The 22,158-nt window shown below is 34.2% G+C and overlaps 4 protein-coding genes across 5 annotated transcripts in view; 2 read left to right on the top strand and 2 right to left on the bottom strand.

The window, feature by feature from the left end:
• The window catches only part of LOC117785720 (filamin-A), a 33,777-nt gene extending 31,681 nt beyond the window's left edge, over nt 1-2,096 (bottom strand). For both annotated transcript variants that reach the window (XM_034623921.1, XM_034623922.1), the window contains exon 1: nt 1,948-2,096. The gene's annotated coding sequence lies outside the window, so the exon portion shown is untranslated. The remainder of the gene's footprint in view (nt 1-1,947) is intronic.
• A 3,955-nt stretch (nt 2,097-6,051) lies between these two features.
• The window catches only part of LOC117785046 (cyclic nucleotide-gated cation channel), a 114,294-nt gene continuing 98,187 nt past the window's right edge, over nt 6,052-22,158 (bottom strand). Inside the window, exons 5-12 of the mRNA XM_034622931.1 lie at nt 13,435-13,586; nt 13,049-13,190; nt 12,303-12,440; nt 9,517-9,684; nt 8,487-8,712; nt 8,282-8,427; nt 7,196-7,543; nt 6,052-6,253 (exon numbers count right to left, since the gene is read on the bottom strand). Of these exons, the coding sequence (XP_034478822.1) occupies nt 7,233-7,543; nt 8,282-8,427; nt 8,487-8,712; nt 9,517-9,684; nt 12,303-12,440; nt 13,049-13,190; nt 13,435-13,586 (1,283 nt within the window). The 3' untranslated portion in view covers nt 6,052-6,253; nt 7,196-7,232. The remainder of the gene's footprint in view (nt 6,254-7,195; nt 7,544-8,281; nt 8,428-8,486; nt 8,713-9,516; nt 9,685-12,302; nt 12,441-13,048; nt 13,191-13,434; nt 13,587-22,158) is intronic.
• LOC117785051 (macrophage mannose receptor 1-like) lies at nt 18,844-19,495 on the top strand. The gene has a single exon (XM_034622938.1). The coding sequence runs from the start codon at nt 18,861-18,863 to the stop codon at nt 19,422-19,424; it is 564 nt and encodes a 187-aa protein (XP_034478829.1). The 5' UTR covers nt 18,844-18,860; the 3' UTR covers nt 19,425-19,495.
• Nucleotides 21,301-21,932, top strand: LOC117785050 (C-type lectin 37Da-like). The gene has a single exon (XM_034622937.1). It carries the CDS (start codon nt 21,335-21,337, stop codon nt 21,896-21,898), a length of 564 nt encoding a protein of 187 aa, XP_034478828.1. The 5' UTR covers nt 21,301-21,334; the 3' UTR covers nt 21,899-21,932.

The following is a 22,158-nucleotide window of genomic DNA, read 5'->3' as shown; positions in this document are numbered from 1 at the left end:
GTTGTTGTGAGGTGGTTCAACGCCTCGTTCTAAATGTGGGCGAGGTTTCAAGTTTGATTTGTGCCGAAGTCAGCGACAAATGGGCATTGAATTGTGAATGACTTTATAGTGTGATCCAAAACAATGTAAGCTACAACACTTTGTCAATCGAAACTATGGAATTATATATGGATAAAAGAGCAGTAATTGTTGCCGTAGATACAGTTAAGGCATTCAGCAATTATATTGTATCGTGAAGAGCTTAAGAGTTCTACAACTTGAAGAGCAATTCTTATGTGTGTAGTATATCCATCATTGTCTTATGCTATATTAAAATATCTAAACAGTTTAATTTTAATTTTAAATTTAACATAATATGAAATAACTTTAAAATGTTATTTTCTTTAATTTTTTGCTTTGTAATACCAGGTTGTAACTTTATAGCAAAAAATATGTTAATTTCTAATTTGTGGATTTGAGTACTAGATTCTTTTATTCAATGGATACCTCGATAAGGGGTTCTTAAATTATCTTATAAGTTACACTCTCACTAGCAGAATGTAATTTAAGATAATTAAAGTGTCATTCAAAAATTTACACTCTCATAAAAAAAAGTATAACTATTCTAAGCTGTTGTAACATATGTTATCTTTTATTATAAATTATAACCAGTACTATTGTACAAATATTATGAATGATTATACTGTCAAATTTATAAAAGTTGAACTGATTTTTGATAGCAATTTATAAATTATTTAAATAGCTTCAATAAAATTGCATTACACATTCTGTTAATAACTATTTAATGGCCCAATATTGTTTTTGCAATAGTCCCTGACTGAATGATAAGCTATATTCGCTATATAAAGCAGATATTTAACTACAAGTTGGACACGCCTTGAGTTAACTGGCAGTTAATTAACGACGCGTTTCCTATAAATTGTTGCCGCACGAGCGACTTATTTTTGGCAGCATTAATTGCTGTGCATAAATAGAAGAGAATACGCACACATCGGCATACACTTTTATATACACTTATATATACATTTCAAGTTTGTGTCTTCAGTCATTTGATTTATGCCGTTAGACGTCACCAAAGCGCAGCCGCAACAAACACCGTAATGTGCTGTGTTCTATTGTCTCATTTGAGTTTTAATTTTTGCTCATTACTTCACTCCCTCGACTTTGGGTTATAAAAAAAATAAAATAAGAGAAAAAACTACACAGACTATAAGCCATTAAGGCCAATTACCATTAGGCTAAGTGCAGCTGTATGTGGTCAGAGAAAAACCAAGAAAAACTAAGCTAAAACCAATTGAAAAACCAGATTTAGTTGCAAAAATAAGATAGAAGACAGACAAAATCAAAGCAAAAAAAAACTTTCGGTTTTTTTTTTAGGAGTGGGGGGAAGAATTACGTAATGGGCTAACAAATATGCAAAATACGTTTTAAATATTTGTAGAGACAACGCCTCGACTTTTGGTATTTGCCAAGTCGCCATGAATGGCCAAGACAGCGTTGCTTTTGTTGTTGTTGTTAGTTTTGATATGCCGTTGCTTTGTTCACACGACAGCTCGAAGTTCACGTGTTTAACATGAATCGCGAAAAGAATGAGAAGAGTTATATACATACATATTGTATATACTTATATAGAAAACATGTGTCTATATATATGTATAATTTGCGGTTGAAATTGGAACAGCACGCAAGCTGAAATGGAATGCCTGAAATAGCTGCGACTTGGAGAAGTCAACAACTATTTTCTTTTATCTAAATATAACATAAGAAAAATATGAAAATTCATCATAATAAAATTCGTTTATAGCTTTAGCTGCATTAAGAATTTTTTGGTTGAAACTTTAAATGTTAGTTACGACGCGGTTTATTTATGATTTAGTTTTTTTAATGGCATTTCTCGTTAGGTTTTTAGGTATTTTTGTTTTCTTGCTTGTTGTTGTTGGCTCTTACACGTTGCTTGTCTGGTTGCCTCGTTCGCTCGTTTTTTATTTTGTTGCGGGGGGTTCGGGTTGGTTGCAGTTACCTTTTTTTTTGTCGTTTTTAGTTGGGAGATAAAAAACGAAACACGTCCAACGCGCACGAGTTGCTCACAACGACTGATATTTCGTAGCGCGCTTTCAAGCCAAGTTTCAGTTTCGACCAAAAAATAATAAAACGTTCCAGTCTGAGAGCTTTGGCCATAACTGGAAGACAGCAACGTCATCGTTCATTGTTCATCATTAATATCATTATCATATTCTACATGATCATCATTCATTGCGATCTTGTTGCGGCTTGTTTTGCTTACCAGCTTTGTTTGCGCTTTTGTTTTGGGCTCTCAATTCGCCAATTTAACTACTCCCTCTCTCTCTCTCTCTCTCTCTCTCCCTCTCAGCATCTCTCTCTTAACTGCTCTGTTGTTAGCCAAGCTAGTGGAGTTGCTGCACACTTGTTTTTAGTGGCGTTTCCGTTTACGAAACGCATTTGTGTTCTCGAAATTGTTTATTGCTTGCACTATGGGCAAAAAACAAAATGTATTTTTAGCTTTATAATGCTTTGCTTTATTATATTTATTGTAAAATTAAGTTTATTATAACAATAAATTTTTTTGTAAAACAAACATATCAAAATTAAATATATTATACTAAGTTGGTTAACCAATATTTTTTGTTTGATTCTCTTGCAATTATTTATAGAGATATATATGAATTTTAAAACTAAAAAAAAAGAACAAAAAGAAATATAGATTATAATTGAGTATTTTTAAAATTCTTGCAAAAGTTTAAGTCTGCATTTTTTTTATTTTTATTTCGAGCTTATGCAAAGATATTCATTTTTTCCCATAGTGCGCTGTTATACGTTAATTGTCGATGAGTCTGTGGTTTTTCCATTCATATAATTGAACAATTTGTGCGGCATATTTCAAAAATTTATTGATTATAAAACGCAGCTTGATCTATAAGTGTTCCCCTTGCCCAACTTACCTGCCCCCTCCCTTTTGCCATGTCCCATTAGGTGGTAAGTAGAAACAATGCAATTTCTTTCATATCTCAAGAATTTTTTTTGTTTTGTTTTGTTTTTGATTTTATTTGTATTTTTAGTGTTTTGTGTGTTTTTTTGTTACCCTTTGTTGTGTTCTTAGACTTCATACACACATGGCTTTAAAATGCTCTCCTATGATCTCAACACGATCATAAGTATGTAAGTACTTGAGAGTACCTGGGTACAGTTTTGTATTACATATATAATATCATATATATGTATGTGTATAAGCTCGATTCACTTGCTGCAAATCGGCGCTGACTGCTCTGAATATATAAGTATATATATATTATCTTAAAAAATGCCATTAATTTAATATATTGGTTTTTTTTTTGTTTTTGCGTTTTCTTCTCCATCTTGTTTTTCTTGTTTATGAAGTCATGCTGAATTTATTTATTGTATATTCTTATAAATTATTTAATTAATTTATAGTCACAAAATAAAGCTATAAATGTTGTTGGTTTTGTTTTTCTCATAGTACAATAATGCATTAAATTAATTAATGAATTGATAAATCATTTAGCACACATGCCAAACGTATTCGATTAACATTCTCTAATTCTGTTTCATTTCAACTTCAACTCATTCAAAATTTTTTCTATATTTGCAACAACACAACCAAATCGATGTAGTTTCTTGTCCTCCTTGTTTTTAACAAATCCGTCAACAAAACTATTTGTGCTAACCAAAAAGAAAAGCCAACAATCATTTGCAGACTGAATTGGATTGCGAATTTGATGCTTTAAAGCAAATTTTACAATATCTTCCCTTTCCAAAACTCTTAACTTTGTTTTTCTGTATTATGAGCTAAGCATACTAAGAAGCAAAAAAATGTAATAATATTGTTTTTAATAATAACGCTTCTTATCTTCATTTGGCTAACTAAAAAATGACAAACCTTCAACAACTTTTTTTTAGCGTAATTTCATTTCTTTTGTTTCTTCTTTTTCTTTTTCTTCAGTTTTCATTTCGTCTTTTTTTTCGTCTAAGATGAAACCCCATTTTATGTTTATTGTAATTATTAATGTAGGCATATTAATGAATAAAGTTTATGTTTTCCTTTTTTTGGTTTTTACATTATAATAAATTGCAATAATGTTTCGAAATACAATTAGGTTTAAACTAGTATGAAAAGGAATTCTGAATTATGTACCTAGATGCTTTTTTCAAAAAAAGAAATTAAGAGAAGAATAATCTAAGAGAAATGCTAACAAAATTTAGTGTGTTTTTCATTTTTCAAACTTGGCATCAGCATGAAGTGAATTTAGTTTTTCATGCATTTAATATAATAGTTTTTCAATATTTTCTACATGGGATTTGCTCACAGCTGGAGCTTCAATAGTACATTTACTAGCGGCTTATAGACACTCAATCAATCAATCAATCAATCGCATACTCATTGATACTCTTATGTTAATAGCATAGTTTTTTTTTTCTTTTCATTTCATGGATATACTCGTAATTATTACATTGGATTTGACTGTATGAGTGTGTGTATGTGTGTGTGTGTGTGTGTATTAGTGTTGACACAGAACAATTCTGAAATATTATTTGGTCTTCTCTTGTACACATCTAATGGTAACTAAGTATAAGTATAGATTTCATTTATTTCTTTTAGTTATGTCTAAAGTTTATAGCTAAATTCTTCGGTCTTCAATCACTTAAGCCTGCACTGCGTCTCCCATATTATGGGTTTCAAAATCTTCGCTTAGTTCTGCTACAGAACCTTCTCTACAGCGTTTAGAATAGATCATCGTCATCAATCTTTCAATTTATCTCAATTGTGTGTGTTCAGCATTCGTTTAGCTTGGCAACTAACTAAATTACAATACATTTAGATCGATCAGTAGAGTATAACTATACTATATCGTACCACATACTATGTATATATTTATATCATACCATATTATATAATATAATACTAACATAGTAGCACAATATAATATTGCATTAAAAGTTCTTTGACAGTTTTTCTACTCATTTATTGAAATTTGTTCTTGTTTTTCTTTTTGATGTGGTGTATATGTTTTTTTTTTAGATTTTAGTAGTGTGTTGTATGCTGTGGCAGTTCTTTTCCAATAGTACAAATATTTCGCAAATATTTTGGATTTGTTTTTTTTTTGTCCATAAATTGTTTAAATATTATTTTCAATTTTAAAGTAAATCGTTTCCCATATACACATCTAGTAATTTTTTTTTTCAAATTACAATTACGTTAGCAAATATTACAATACACTAATTATTCAACCCAATTTCTGGGCGTTATTTATGTATAATTATAAATTAAATTTATTTATAATCATAACATTAATTTTGTTCTTCTAAATACTTTTTGATATTTTCTAATTGAATCCTTAGATTAAAAATATTTACAATGCAAATTACATACAATGCTCGTAATTAATATTATATATAATTGTAGAATGTTTTATGTTATGTTTTAATATTACTATAAATGTAGCGAGAAATCTAATGATGCTATATGTGTATAACTAAATACGTCTATGTATATATGGAAAAAGAGGAATGTATATAGAGAAATCAGCTAGGGCTGATAATCGAATAATGATCAAGATCATTAGATTATGAATTCTTCATGAGCTGATTTCATTTTTTTTTAAATCATTTTTTTTTTTGGATTTTGTAGGTTTGTTCGAAATGTGCATTAAAGCTTTCCGATATATGTTATTCTAATTATGTAGTCGTGAATGTATATAATCGTTTAGATTGTTAAAAAGTTGCAAGTCTTAACTTAGTTGTAGATTTATTTATGGAGTATTTGGAATGAGAGAGTTGCAAACTAATCTAGCAAATCTAATCTCCTTTATACATACTGCATTTAAATAATGCAATCTTTTTTTTATGTGGTTTCAACAATTCATGTTTTTTTTTGGCAGTGCCATTTAGTTGTGAATGATACTGGCCATAACTCTCAACGATTACAGCCACCAATCATCAATCAATCAATTGTCAATCATTGATTTTTAGTAGTATTCTCTTCTCATCTCGTTCTGCTTTTGTTCATTTGTATTCTGCTCCTTTTTCTCTCTCCTTTTGTTCTACAGCGAGCAATACTTGGCAATGTCTATTTGCTGATGTTGTTGTGTTGTCTGTGTTGCATTGTTGCTGGCGCGTTGCATGCGACGCATTATGTGGCCAGGTTGTTGTTGCTGTTGCAATTGTTGTTGCGATTGCTCCTGTGTCATGTTGTTGCTTGTGCCAGCAGCTGCTGCTCCTGTTCGCGGGGTCATTCAGGGTCATTCAGTTAGTAAGGCAATTCGGCAATGTTTCCAATGCATGCATACACTCACATACACACACACATACACACACGCACACAATGCACTATGGGAAATTTTTATGAGATTTCTAACATTTATATTTCTTTTTGCCTATTAACAAAAATTGGATGCCAACACATAAAAAAACATGAAACTGTTAAGTTACATAACAGAAATGTTAAAGCAACTGATGGATATGGGTATAACGGGTGATATTTACTATATTTAAGAAGATAACCTTAAATTGGAAAAAATTAAAAAATGTAATGTCAAGAAAATTGTTTCTTAAAATAGAAAGTACAGCAAACCAACAGAGATGCTCTAAATGTGAAACATTTTAATATGAATTTTGGTTTGAAGTTGGGCTGGAATATCTTGAAAATACAAGAACTTGTATTTTAATAGATTGTTTCTAAGGGAGCTTTTTCATATGTCAAAGTATACACAAAACTGGAAAGTTTTGGTTCAGATATCTTGCAAATATAGATACCAAAAACACTGCTAAATGTATAAAAAACATTGCATAATTTATAAGTCACTAATTAATGCCAGAAAAATTTAAGAATATCCCACATTGCAGTGAAAGAACAAGAGGAAGAATGTGAAATACAAATACATAAAACATTTTGCGGGTTGAAGGAACATGAGACACACACACACACACACACACAGAGTGAGAGCGAAAGCTTAACACAGATGGAGAGAGACATATAGAGAGAGACAGAGAGAGAGAGATGCAAATGCTTAAATGTTTCTTGTGTTTTCTTGAGTTTTCTTTGCTTCTTTTTCTTTTATTTTCTTTTCCTGTACTTTTCTTTTCTTTTCATTATCATTTTTTTTTATTGGGCTGTCGAATGATCGATGGATTCATGAGGAACATGATATGTACAGCATACCGATCGGCTCTTGCTGATGGGGCAGCACGCTCCCGTGTTATATGATACTCTCGCGATTTCTCTCCAGCTCCTCAGCCTCATTATCGGGATCCACGCTGGAGGTGGAAGAGACACCGCAGATTTGCATTTCAATCTCCGCCAGGCGATTCTCCAGATCCCATTGTTGCTGCGAGAGTTTTGTGTTGAGCGCCTGATTTTCCGATTCTACAGTATGCAGACGCTCTCTCAAACGTTTAATCTCATCCTCCAAAGCCTCGTGGGAGCCCAAGAGTGGTGTAGTGCCACCACCGATACCACTTACACCTGCTCCATAGCACTCCAGCTGCGTACTCGAGTCGCAAATGTGACCTATAGAGAGAAAGAGAAAGAAAAATCAGAAATGGAAGAAAGATTGAGAAGAAGTTAGGGATAAATGGAGAAATTTGGAAATTTTATGAAGATTTGCGAAAAAGACAGGAGAGACATAAGAGAAAGATGTGGGAAAGATAAAGCAAAATGGGTGAGAGATAGGAGAAAGATGATCGAGGAATGAAAGAATGTGAGAGATATGGGATAGAGATAGAAGAAAGGCGGAAATGGGGAGAGATATGAGACAGATTTACGAGAAAGATGGAAGAAAAGGAAGATATTATAGAAAAAATTGAGAAAGATAAAGAGAATGATAGACAGTTAAGAACAAGAGAGATGGGGGAATGGTGAGAGATTAAACAAAATTAGGAGAAAGTGAGATAAAGGAGAAAGTTGGTAGAAAATGGGGAGTTATGTCGAACGGAGACACCAAAAAGATGGGTTAAAAAAGGGGAAAGGATGGAAGAGAGTTAAAAAATAAATAGATAAAAAGAGAAGGAAGAGAGATCAAAATAAAGAAAAGAGATGGAGAAAAATATAAGGAATAAATTTGGGAGATTTTGAAGAAATAATGGCAGAAATATACGAAAGATTAGAGAGATATGGAAAAAGTATACGAAAGTGGTGAGAAAGTAATGTGAGATATATGAGAGAAAAACAGAGATGGAAGAGAGACTTGTGAGAAAGAGCGCATGTTAATTTGTGGCATATGCCAAGTGGTTTTTGTCAGTAACTCACCTGTGTGGCTCGGCTGCGACTGCGGTCGCATCGAGTGGTGCGATGTGGTGCGACTTCGTGGTCGTTCCTCGGAGCCATGTGCACTGGGACTCGCTGAACGTGGTGAGTCCGTGGCACGCACCAAATGATCCACATAGCTGCGTGGACTGCAACAGCCAATTAGTTAAAAGAAACTTCTTAAAGAGGAATCAAATTCGTGACTCACCTGTAGCCATGTGTATGCTGTAGTTGTTGTTGCTGCTGCAGCTGTTGTGGCTGTAATGGCTGCTGTTGTTGTTGTAACTGCTGCTGCTGCTGTTGATGTTGCTGCACATGATGCAGCATGGAAGCCGGAGGCAACCACATGTCCTCCAGCGTGGTGCGACCACAACTCTCGACCAGACCCGGCGTTGATTGGCAGCGGCCCATGGCAACTACATTAAAGTATTTGACTGTGTTTTATAATCAAAATCACCCCAAAAAAATAAAAAAAAAAAACAAAGGGGAAAAAATCAACAAAATGCAAAACAAGCGATTTGCGTTAATCAAACGGGACAAACGTATTTGTATGCGTATTTGTATTCATATTCGTATTTAAGAAGTTTCCACAAATCAATATCTTATAAAAATAGCTGAGCGAAATTTCGTTTATCTAATTTATATTCCAGAAGTCGCAAGAATAAATTGCCATACATTTTTTTCAATTAAGTTTTTGATAAATTTTATATTTATTTAAAATACTTTTTATGCTCCTTTTCGTAATACTGAAATTGACGTATTTAAATTAAAAAGAAAAAATAAAATAAATCTAATTTAGAAAAATATTTTTAAGGAACTGTAATTTAAAAATTAGTTTAATTAAATTGAAAATCAGAGATTTCATAATTCGGAATTATATGCTTAAAAAAAATTGGCGGCCATAAAAAAAGGAGATTTTAATTCTTGGAATCACAAAAATATTAAGTTTAAATTTGACAAATATTTGAATGTTAATAAAAAATTTATATTTAGTATATATAAAAAATAAACTCATGTAATATATATATTTTCTTCTTTATTTATTTTAAAATTAATTTAATTAATTGAAACTTTTAGATCTCAACAAATATTTGGCTGTTTAGTGGAGCTTTCGGATTGAAAAAAATTTGTAGAACATGACTTGATTCATATAACATATTTTTGACAAATTTTGAGAGAATGTATAATTGTGAGATGAATAGGGAAAGTGAGGGAAATAACAGTTAGTTAATGCTTACCTTTCTCTAGAGGCGCTTTCTTGTACTTCTCTAGTCGCTTAACAGCAATCGATTCCAAGCGAACTCTTGCCGCTGGATATTCCTTGAGTACGTCCCACATGTCCTTTTTACTGAGCACAAAGAGATCGCTGTAGCCCACAGAACGAACACTGGCGGTACGTCTGTTTCCTGTTTAAGAGTACGTGTTGCAAAGTCACCAATGTGACAAAGTTGCACGTTTGCAATGCATGCACAAGAATGCAAAGAAGGCAAAAGTTTAATATCAATATCTTTACAATACAATAACATTGTTGTCGTCGTTGTTGCTGTTCTTATTGCTGTTTTGTTGTTTCTGTTCTTATTGTCAACTGCACACACACATACAAAGACATTAAAATTGCATGCCAACCTGCGTTGGGGGATTGTTTATATTGGAGTTGGGTTGACAGTTTCAAAGGGGCATTTAAATGGATGCACAAGTGCTACACACACAACTACATATGAATATACGAGTATATACACCCATGGTCAATATAATAAATACACCAGCATCAGTTTTCGTCAAGCTGAAATATGTGTTAATTTCTGAACTGAAAATCCTATGACTTTCTACAATTATATTATTATTTTTTGTACAATTTTTTTTTAATATTCAAAATTTACACATAAACACATTTTTTAACCCTATGGAATTTCTATTAAATTTAAATTTAAAAAAAAGACAAAAATATTGTGTATGAGAGTTGTAAGCATCCAAAAGCTTTGTAGTTAAAAGAGAGTAAAATTATAATGCCTTAAAGTACAAAAAATGTTTATAAAAAAAAGCTTATTTTTTCGAAAAATATTTTTATTTAAAGACAAGCAAATGCTGGTGTACTTAATATTTTGACCGTTAGTGTAATGATATGATGTTGCATTTGTAACAATTTGAAGATAAAACAAATGACAGCAATTGACACAAGTTTATTTAAGTTTAATTAGTTGTTGAACAAGTTCTTAAAATGCCAACGGCTCGGTTAAAGAAGAAGAAGGTTCTACATAAGTTTTGGAATTTCTCTATGAAGTATGCTTCATAAATTGTAAAAAAATATAATTCTTATCTGTTTTTTTTATTTTTAGTTTTGTTATGGGGCAATATATTTTGGCGTGCAATTTGAATACTTTTGTGGGGCATAAAGGACAGACAATAAAACGAAATGCATGTAAATTGTGGTATTAACGTGTCGCATACTTAATTGTAACACTTTCAAATACAATTAGAACGTTTAAATTACGGCCAGGCAAAGCAATACAACAACAAATCAGAGGAGACACACAGAGAGGCAGAGAGAGACACTCATAGAAAGATAAAGAGAGAGTGTGTGATAAGTTCGAAGAGTTTTCTAGATATTTAATCGATTTTCACACTTACAACTACTTTTTGACCAGGTTTGGATAAGGGGAAATGGAGAAAGTGAAGGTAATAATTGGTTGAATTAAAAGTGATTTAATCATGCGATAAGTAAAACAATCAAATGGTGTAAATAACAAACTAAATGATTCAATTTGATTTCGATTTTCTTGCAACTTGCAACTTGGCCAATTGTCTGTCAAACTCAAGGACTAATTGAGCCAGGAAAACTTTTTGACAACTGGCAACTTTTGTCAGAAATTTAAATAGAGTTAAGTTTGCCAGCTGCCACTTGATGTTGCAACTGCGGCAGAATTTAATTAAGCAGCTGCAATTGAGGCGCCTTAAATTATGCAATGCCACATTATTATTTGTGTGTGCACTGAGATGAATTTCCTAGAGCATTGTAGTTGTGGTTGGTTGTGAAGAAAAAAATGTCTTGTGCTTACAGATGATCGCCTTGCTCGCTAGATGGCGCCTTGAATTGCATATGAAATCAATTGAAATATTATTTATATAAATAGAATTTACTTTGACAACGAATTAACCACAATTATTGCTGGCAATTGAACACGATTTAAGCTGATTTCAATGTATTTTATTGCATTGCATAATTCTGCATAAACTGTCAATGTAAAATGATTATGCAAACGTGTGCAAATGTGTGTGTGTATATCTGAGAACATGCAGGTGCAATAATTGCATTTGGCATTCATTAATTGTGTTGAGTGCTAAGGAGAAACAGAGACAGCAACAAATGCGAAAAAGTGAGAGAGAATAGTCTGTGTCTGTTGGTAATAAAAGTGCATTGCATACTTTTAGGGGCGACTGAATATAAAAACATTTGCCAAGTGAAAAATCGAAATATGCAAATTTTGCAATACAAAAAAAAAGGGAAACAATAAAAATTGCATGTAAAATAAATCTAGAAAAGTGAGAAAAAGTAAGGGGTAAAAAGAGAATATATCAACTGATGGGGATTTAAATGAATACGCATACGAGAGCTGAGCTCTATTAAATAGAGTTCGCATCGTAAAAGCAATCAATTAATGTGAGAGAGAAAGACACAAAGGGTTAAGTGGAGTGTGTGTGTGTGTGTGCGTGCTTGTGTGTGTGAATGGGAATAAGGATAAGGATTACTCTATGTGCTGTGTGCTCTAGGAGCATTGACTTCTCTATATGATTAAGTGTGTGTGTGTGTGTGTATATAGAGATACAAGTACATAGAAAAACACATACATACATACACAGCTAAAATATATTATCTGATTAATTATTGTATAATTGCATATACATAGACATATGTGTGTTCATTTGTGTGTATATTTGTAGTTACGTTATAATTGTTGCTGTTATTATTGCTATTGTTATTGATCCGCCTGTCGCACTAAAACGGGATATTTACCAAGCTCTTTACCTGCGGTGCCCATATTTAGTATACTAATCTCGCCAAAATAGGAACCTGCCTTTAACGAGGCCATCACCGTCTTGCCATTGTCAGCAACCACCTGCAACCGTCCACGATTCACAATGTACATTTCCTTGCCCACCTCGCCTAATAAGAGAGACAGAGAAACACAGAGAAAAGAGTATGAGTAAAGTAAAACAAAGAGAGATTATTTATACACCCGGAAAAGTTGCAACAAATTGTAAAGTATAAAACCATTTGTACGAAAATTTAAATAAAATTGCTGTTAACCAAAAAAGTTGAAAAACAAAATATCTACTTGATATATCAATACAAATAAAAATAATAAATTAAAAAAAAATATTAAATAAACATGTTTTAATATTTTGAAATTTTTAAAATAAATAATATACTTGAATTCTAAGTTGGAGAAATCTTAATTAAAAAGGCATAACATTTGACTTAAATAAATTTTATTTCCGTTATAAATTGTAAATCATGTTTAGGTTATCGACCTTAAAAAATAAAAATAATTTAAAATAAAATAAGTATCGATACCCATGACTAAATCATTTTAACTTTTATGTTTAAGAAAATATATAGTATTTATTTAAATCAAAGTGTTTTATAATTAATTTGAATATATTCTCGACTAAAATTAAATATATATATATATTTTAACAATATAAAAATATACATATGATTGTGATATTGTGGTCGTTTTTTTTTCGAGTGTAGCATGTCTGGTCACTCACCTTTCCGGCAAATGTAGTCGCCGGGAGAGAAGAGCACGGGCCGCAGGCGCAGCACCAATTCACAAAGGAAACCAGCTTCAGTATTTTGAAAAATCTCAACCCGCTTAAGTGTATCTAAATGGACGTTAATTGCTATTTCAGCCTGCAAAACAGATACAGATACAGATACAGATACATTTACAGATACATTTACACAGAATGAGAAACAACAAGAGCATCCCATAAGGAGAGAAGCGTAAAGCAAAAGCAAAAGAAATTGCGAAAAGTGATAACATGAAACAGAGAAATGGACAATTCGTGTAATGCTAAAGGGAAGCTGCAGATGAAATGGTAGACTTGATGGAAATGGTTGGATAGGCGGACCTGTATTTTTTTTGTATATTTACCTTTAATTTATCAGGAAGACAGGATACGGCGCGCTCCTCGTCCGAGCACTTTTGTGTGAGCCACAGGTAATCGAACCATTTGATGACCTTCACCTGCAGATGATTCGGCACACGCCGCATCCGCATGTACGTCTTAACTCCATCCAGCTTGGCTGCAAATACCAATCGAAATATCATCAAATTTATTAGACAGACTCGAATATACATAAATGTTAAATAAATACTACACACACACACACACACACACACTCAAATTGATATGCTGTCGGCATACAAATGCCAGCCACTGTAGTGACCCACTAATCGTTGAGGCTTCGCTGGCATAACAAGCCAATCAGCATTGTCCTGCATAAATTTCAATATTCTATCCCCACTTTCTTTATAGTTCGGCCTTTGCTTGGAATTGATTAACTTGAAGTTTTTGCCGATGATAATATACTTCTTTGCTAGTTTTACTTTCTGTTATGGTTAACATTTATTTCTGGCTAGGTCTACTCTAATCTACTCCCACTCTACTTAATACTTTAGTCAATTCGCGGACTGTTTCGACAGTATGACTAGGACAACTTTCCAGCTAGATTCCCTCCTTGACTGGGTACTTTCCCTGCAAAAGTTTACTTCTTGCCTTGGTCTATATAGCTAAAACTATTCCATGACTAGGTCGACTCCATGTTTGGGTCTTCTCTTCAACTACTCTTCAGTCTACTCCTTGGCTAGCCCTTTTTCCTGACTACTCCCTGATACGGAAGACTCCACAGATAGTTTTATATTCCTGGATTACGAGGCTTTCTGTTTTTTGGCTACGACTCCTTTATTAGGTCGTCTCCTTGATAAGCTTTACCTCCTGGTCAGATCCCACACACGACTAGGTATATGTTTTTCCTAATTTGAACCAGTCCTGAGCTTTTCTACTTCCTAGTTAAGTCGTTGCTCTTACTAGCTCTACATCTTGGTTAATAATGAAAAACTGTTTCTTTCAGTTAATTGACCTTCTAAAACGTGCCTCTAGCAAATGTATTATTTGTGTGTGTGCGTGTGTGTGTGTGTTGGATGGGGTGTGTGTTTGACTGGGTAACCAAGCGGTGTTCGATGCGAGGAAATTAAATCTGTTCTTGGCTCAACGTCACTGCCAGCAAATATTGACACAATTTCTCGATTGACAACTGCCTGTCTGGATAACTGGATGTAGGTGGTGTCAGTTTGAGGATGGAGCAAGGAAGGGGGGAAGAGAGACGTCATTTCAGTGTTTGCTCGTGTAAACATTAGCAAACCAACTGGCAAACAAGCAAACAGATTGAAAACAAATAAATAAAATTGCTTGTCGGCCCAGCAGGCAACTCTTACACACACACTCACACACACTCTTAGATAACATCTATAATGCAAGTGACGCCACAGCGTCCAAAGACAATACATATATCTATGTAGCTGCGATTTTCGTTTACTTGCCACACACTCATTTATCATTTAGCCATTTGTCGACAGTCGTCAACTGATCAAATTACAATACCTTGTCGCCTAATCAGTCAGCCAAAATGGCCAAAACTTCAATTCTATCCGTAAATTATGGTCAGGAGAGTTTGTAAAGTTCTAAAAACAAAATCAGAGGAAAGCATGTTTACCTCATTTAAAATGACCCACAAGAGACACTTAAAATATTATATTTGCCATACTGGAAATTGTTTGCTAGATAGACATTTAGTTATTGTAGATAGGAGATATTTTCAGTTACCAATTGCAGGGGATAATACCGGAACCAGTACCGGAACTGTTAACCTAAATTAACTGTTTCATGTTTTATAAGAACCAAAAACCTAAAAGTTTGTACCGGTACACTTTACCAAAAATTATTTGTTGTTTTCCGGTACGTAGCGGTACTGTCTGATTTTAACATACATCCTCTCTGCCATCAAACACAATAATGCTATATAATGCGAACATTGATCTAAAATTTGACCCACTTTCTATTCAAATTTCGCAAAGCTTCTTATCTCACGATAAATTTGTCTTACCTATGTAGTGTGCAAATTTCAACTTCCTCCGCTATACGGATTGAATGTATATTACGCAGTGAATCAATCAAGGCAAAGAGTTTTATATATATAGATAGGAGGTATTTTAAATGCATTGTTTTATGTGGTGTATCTTTGAATACCGCAATCAACACCACCATTTTTTTTATCACTTCTGCAATGATAAGCCAACTGATCAGGGACTATATAAGGCGCATTTCCAACTGATCATTTACGGACTTTAAAGTGACTATCGAAAATGTTGTGGCATAAATTAATTGGATTCGCTATTGTCAGTCTGGCGCTAACTCAACTTGAGTTTGTCGTGAGTGATATTCCTGCTCCAGGTTGCAGAGATAAATTCTCCCCAGTGGCAGAAAAATGTCTGTACGCCTCCAGAGTATCCTTTAATTGGTTTGAGGGAGATCGTTATTGTCGTTCTTTGGATGCCGGGCTTTTAACTCTGCAGAATGAGACGCAGTTGCAGCCAATTTCGCAATATCTGAATGCAACAGTACCTTGGATTGCGCAGTTCTGGACTTCTGGCAACACTTTGGGTCAGAAAGGTGTCTATTACTGGCAGAGTACTGGAGAGCTGGCTCGTTTCCTGCCCTGGTCATTGTATCAACCTATAGCAGCTAATGGCGATTGCTTAACTCTCGATGCCAACATTTTTACCGACACGGGATACGAAAATTTCCGTTTGAGCATCAGGAACTGTACGATGTATGCACCTGTTGTCTGCGAACAGCAAACTCAGAATTATGCTTCCAGAATTTGCCTCAAGCCTGGATCCTACGAATATGCTCAGGTTTTGGCTTAAACTAAAATACTGCCATATGAAAAATGTTCCTTAATGATGACAAAACTAAACTTTAACTTGACTAATTTTCTTTTCCTTTATTTGCTTTGTTTATTTTTTAGCTACATTTGCTTGTGATTAATTAAAGAGGTATTCATCAATTGAAAACTAATCTATTGGTTTAATCTATGCATTTAGTTTAATGTGTTTATTTTATTTATTGAACAATTGACTATAGTAGATAGTAGTGTTTTTCTATTGCCATTCGTCATTTGGCAATCTGTCTCTTTGAGTCTGAACAATTTGTTTATCATTTCTGAATAATGATAAGCCAACTGTCCAAAGACTATATAAGACTCAATTTTAACTGACCATTCACTACTTTTAAAGTGACTATAGAAAATGTTGTGGCATAAATTAATTGGACTCGCAATTCTAAGTCTGGTGCTGACTCAGCTCGAGTTTGTCGTGAGTGATGTTCCTGCTTCCGGTTGCAGGAATAATTTCTCCTCAGTGGCAGGAAAATGTCTGTATGCATCCAAAGCATATTACAATTGGTTTGAGGCCGATCGAGTTTGCCGTTCTTTGGGTGCTGGACTTCTCAGTCTACAGAATCAAACGCAGTTGCAACTAATTTCCCAGTGGTTGAATGCCACAGCACCTTGGACAATGGATTTGTGGACTTCTGGCAATTCTTTGGGTCAGAAAGGCGTCTATTACTGGCAGAGCACAGGAGAGCAGGCTCGTTATCTGCCCTGGTCAGCTGGTGAGCCTAAATCAGCTGTTGGCGATTGCTTGGTCTTTGTTTCCAACAACTACACCAGCACGGGATACACCAATTATCGTCTAAGCGTCAGGAATTGCATGAATTATACACGCATTATCTGCGAGCAACAATCACATAATTATACTACTAGAATTTGCCTCAAGCCTGGAACTTATGAAAATGCTCAGGTGTTGGCTTAAACTGTGCTATTGGCATATAATTTAATTTCTCTAATGATAAACTTTACTAAAATTTCGTTTACTTGTTGTGTTTTCTTGGTTTAATTTGCTTGTGACTAATTTGAGAGTTGTTTATAAATTTTTTATTATCAACTTATATATTGACTTTTATTTCTAAGAATTTGGTTTTAATGAAATAAAGAAATTTGTTATCGATTCTTTCCACAAAACTGATTAATACATTGTGTTTCTCTTATATTTAATATTGTTAATTACGTTCAAATGAATTAAAAGTATAAATTATTACTCCTCAGTATCCAGTTTAAATTTTTAATGATAGCAAGTATTTGTTTTCTTTACTTTTACTTTATTATACCTTGAGCCTTAAACTTAAACCAATTGTCGAGCGTGCTCGACAGTAGCCGCACTTCACCGCGAGCGAAGCGAGCAGGGGGCGGAGCCCCTTGGTTTTTTTTTTGTCATGGGTCTGGGCTTATCATTCTGGCTGACATTAAATGTACAACACATGTTATCTGAATACATTAATTGGCTTCGTAATTCTCAGTCTGGTGCTGATGATGATATCTGGTGATATTCCTGCTTCAGGTTGCAGAAATAATAATTCTCCGGTGGCAGGGAAGTGTCTGTTTGTCTTCAAAGCAAATACCAATTGGTATCAGGCAGAACAAACTTGTCATTCCATGGGTGCTGGACTTATCAGTCTGCAGAATCAGTCGCAGTTGGAGCAGATTGATGCAGTTCGCATGCAGTTCTAGACCTACGGCAATTCTTTGGGTGTGGAATGCAACTATTTCTGGAAACCACTGGAGAGCCTGCTCGATATCTACCCTGGTCAACGTAAATCAGCTGATGGCGATTGCCTGCTTCTGGATACCAACAGCAAAATAAACAATGGGTTTCTCAAATATCGTTTGACCGTCAAGAGTTGAAGGCTTTATCATTCTTGTATAATTGACACTTAAACTTGAACTAGCTTAGCTTTACTAACCTTGTATTGTTATGTGTTTAAGTTGTCTACATTAATTTCACATATTTAAATTTGATTTTTTATAGGCAAAATTTATTATTTTCGATTGCTTATAATTTTGTTAATAAAAATACTTTGTTAAATTTGGAAGCTTTTGAATATTTTGCTGCAAGTTTTTTATGGAGATATCCGAGAGGAAAAATATTTTTTAGCGAATTCAAATTACAAAATTTTTGTAAAAATTTTAAAATTAATTAAAATTTAAATGCAGAACCAATTTGGAGGCCAACTCATAATCAAAATGACAATATAGTCTGAAATTATGACATCTTATGACATTTTAAAGTTGGTTAGTCTTTTTAGTCCAATTTGGCTAAAAAGTTCAAAAAGAAAACTTTCCAAAACGGATGTTTACCTCAATTAAAATGACTCAGAAGATACTCCCGCAAATAATCTGTTTATCATTCTTGGAATTGTTTGATAGAGATACCTATGACTATTTTAGATATTGGTTTCTTTTATTGCCAATTGCCATTAGATTATCTCTTGTCTCCTTGAATCTGACCAATCAAAGCTCACATTTGCTTATCACTTTTGAATTATGATAGACCAACTGACCAGCGACTATATAAGGAGCACTTCAACTGATAATTTATTGAGTTCAAAGTGACTATCGAAAATGTTGTGGCATAAATTAATTGGATTCGCAATTCTCAGTCTGGCGCTGACTCAACTCGAGTTTGTCCAGAGTGATGTTCCTGCTTCCGGTTGCAGGAATAACTTCTCCTCAGTGGCAGGAAAATGTCTGTACGCCTCCAAAAATTGGCTAAACTGGTATGAGGCAGATCGGACTTGTCGCTCCCTGGGTGCTGAGCTCCTCAGTGTGCAGAATCAGACGCAGTTGCAGCAGATTGAAAAGTGGTTAAATACCACATTACCTTTCACTCTGGACTTTTGGACATCTGGCAATTCATTGGGTCAGAAAGGCGTCTATTTCTGGCAGAGCAATGGAGAGCAGGCTCGTAATATGCCATGGTCACCTGGTCAACCTAGATCAGCTGATGGCGATTGCTTAAGCCTTATTGCCAACAAACTACACAACACTGGATACTACGATTATGGTTTGAAGGTCAATAATTGTACCTTCTGGGCATCTATTGTCTGCGAGCAGCAACCACAGAAATATAATACAAGGATCTGCCTTCAGCCTGGATCCTTTGAAAACGCTCAAGTTTTGGCCTAAAGGTTTTCGATTTTAAAATTAAATAAAAATACTTTTTGAGAAATAAGTCAAGAGTATCGACTTGAATATAATATGGATTGTTTTCGAAATCGACAAAAAGGGTATTTTGATTTTGTAAAACGTCCTTAGCAGGCAGAAATAGGCGAATATATGTATATATATTCTTGATTAGTATCAACAGACGAGTCGATTTAGCCCTGTTCGTTTATATCAAAGCGTCAATCTCAGAGACTATTAAATTTAGACTAAATTTTGTTAATATTTGTCTACTATATCATATACACGTAGGTGCCACAGGAACGTTAGGATAAAATCAATACTTAGTGTGAAAATCTTTTTTATTTTGCAAGATAACTTAACCAAAGTCGCAACTTATTTATTTCGTATCGTCTAATACTCGTACAACCTAACCAGTTTGGTTTATATCAGATATTATTGGTTTATATAACCAATAGTTGGTGAATTTGTTTTAGATTGTTTAAAAGACATTAGGAAATAGGCTATTTGCTTATTTGCTAAGAATCAATTAATATTCTTATTTTAATCGACAGTTTATTTATTCTTAAAGACATGATAAATTTATGGTTGAGGCTTTAATTTATATTAATACTTTTATTTATTTTCCTATCGTCTGCTGTCAATCAAATTGGCCTCAACTAAATGTGGTCTTATTAGTCAGATTTATTACCAAAGTGATAAATCATCTTCTTACAGTCTTAACATGAATTGGCATTGACTTAAAGTCTTTTCTATTTTAAGTCTCGTTGTCAGGAAAGAGGGAAATATCTCGATGTTGAAAAATTGATCCAATTGGTGACACGTGGAAAATATTTCACTTAATCAAAGCTCAGATTTGCTGATAATTTCATCAAACTTATATGTCATTGATAAGTGTACTTCAAAGGACTATATAAGACACACTTTCAACTGACCAGTTACTACTTTAAAAGTGAATATCGAAGATGTTGGGGTGTAAACTAATTGGCTTCGCAATTCTCAGTCTGGTGATGACTCAACTCGAGTTTGTCCAGAGTCATGATTCGGATTGCAATAACCATTTCTCCAAGGTGGGAGACAAGTGTCTATATCTAATTTCCTACATTAATACCAATTGGTATAACGCGGATCGTCACTGTCATTCCTTGGGTGCTGGACTTTTGAGTCTTCAGAATCAGAGGCAGTTGGAGCAGATTGAAAACTGGTTGGATGAAAACAATCCTTGGAATACTGAGTTCTGGACTTCTGGAAATTCTTTTGGTCATAAAGGTGTGTATTACTGGCAGAGTACTGGACAGAAGGCTAGTTATCTGCCCTGGTCATGGAATCAACCTCAACCAAATAAAGGAGATTGCTTGGTTCTTGAAGCACAAAAGTACACCACCACCGCCCCACCCTACACCACCACCGGCCACCCCTACAAAACCACCCCCAGGGCTCCTGAAAGAGTCCCAGATAGCCGTCTGTATGTAGAAAATTGCAACGCAATGCGTCCTTACATCTGTGAGCAAATCAAAAATTAAGTATAACAAAAGGATTTGCCTGCCTGTTCCTGTAAAAACGCTCCAGTTTTGGCCTAAAAGGCAATGTCTTAAAAATACATTTTGAACAATAAAAAAAAAGAGCATGTGTTAACTTGATTCTATTTTCTTAAAAGACGTTCATAAACCAATCTATTAGCTTTCGTTCTAAGAATTTATTTATATTATATTTTATTAGACAGAAGATACATTTTAGCAATTCATTCCCCGTTTAATTTGTTATTTGGCTATCAAATTTCTGAGTGAAGAGAGGCAATTAAAGCTGACACATGCTTATCATTTTTTAAATTGATAAGTCAAAGATAAGCGAAGACAAAATGACTATATAAGGTTCCAACTGACCATTCACTACTTTTAAAGTGAGTATTGAAAATGTTGTGGCATAAATTAATTGGATTCGCAATTCTCAGTCTGGTGCTAACTCAACTGGAGTTGGTCCAAAGTGACGTTCCTGCCTCCGGTTGCAGAAACAATTTCAGCCTGGCAGCAGGAAAGTGTCTCCTGGTCACCAACAGCTATTATAATTGGTATGAGGCGGATCGTCACTGTCGCTCCTTGGGAGCTGGACTTCTCAGTATTCAGAATCAGACGCAGTTGCAACAGATTGAACAATGGATAGCTGTCAAAGCACCCTGGGTTTTGGATTTCTGGACCTCCGGCAACTCTTTGGGTCAGACAGGTGCCTATTACTGGCAGAGCACTGGAGAACTGGCCCGTTATCTCCCCTGGTCACCGAGTCAACCTCAAACGAAGAATGGCGATTGCTTGGTCCTCGAATCCAACAAGTACTCCACCGCCGGATACTCCGATTTCCGTCTGAGCAACAAAAACTGCACACATTTTGGGCCTCACATCTGCGAACAGCAACAACAGAAATATAATACAAGGATTTGCCTGAAGCCCGGATCCTATGAAAACGCTCAAGTTTTAGCCTAAGCTAAACTAAAAAAATTGCTTTAATATAAAAAAACTAAAATTTAACTTGAATTAATTTCCTTTGCCCTTATATTCGAGATAACTTTAAAACTATTTAATGAAATAAAATTAATTTGCATTTTATCAACTGGATAAGTTTCTAAGAAATTTTTATTATCATCTTTATGATTTCGTTTAATTTCTGGAATTTATTTTCGGAGATATGATTAATTCTTGTCTAGATTTAAAATCTTCCATTTTAATTTTTATCGCCTCTTTAA

This window comes from Drosophila innubila (assembly GCF_004354385.1).
Source record: "Drosophila innubila isolate TH190305 chromosome 2R unlocalized genomic scaffold, UK_Dinn_1.0 1_C_2R, whole genome shotgun sequence".
NCBI classification, from domain to species: domain Eukaryota; kingdom Metazoa; phylum Arthropoda; class Insecta; order Diptera; family Drosophilidae; genus Drosophila; species Drosophila innubila.
The sequence above is the reverse complement of the archived record's forward strand: the minus strand, read 5'-3'. Positions and strand labels throughout refer to the sequence as shown.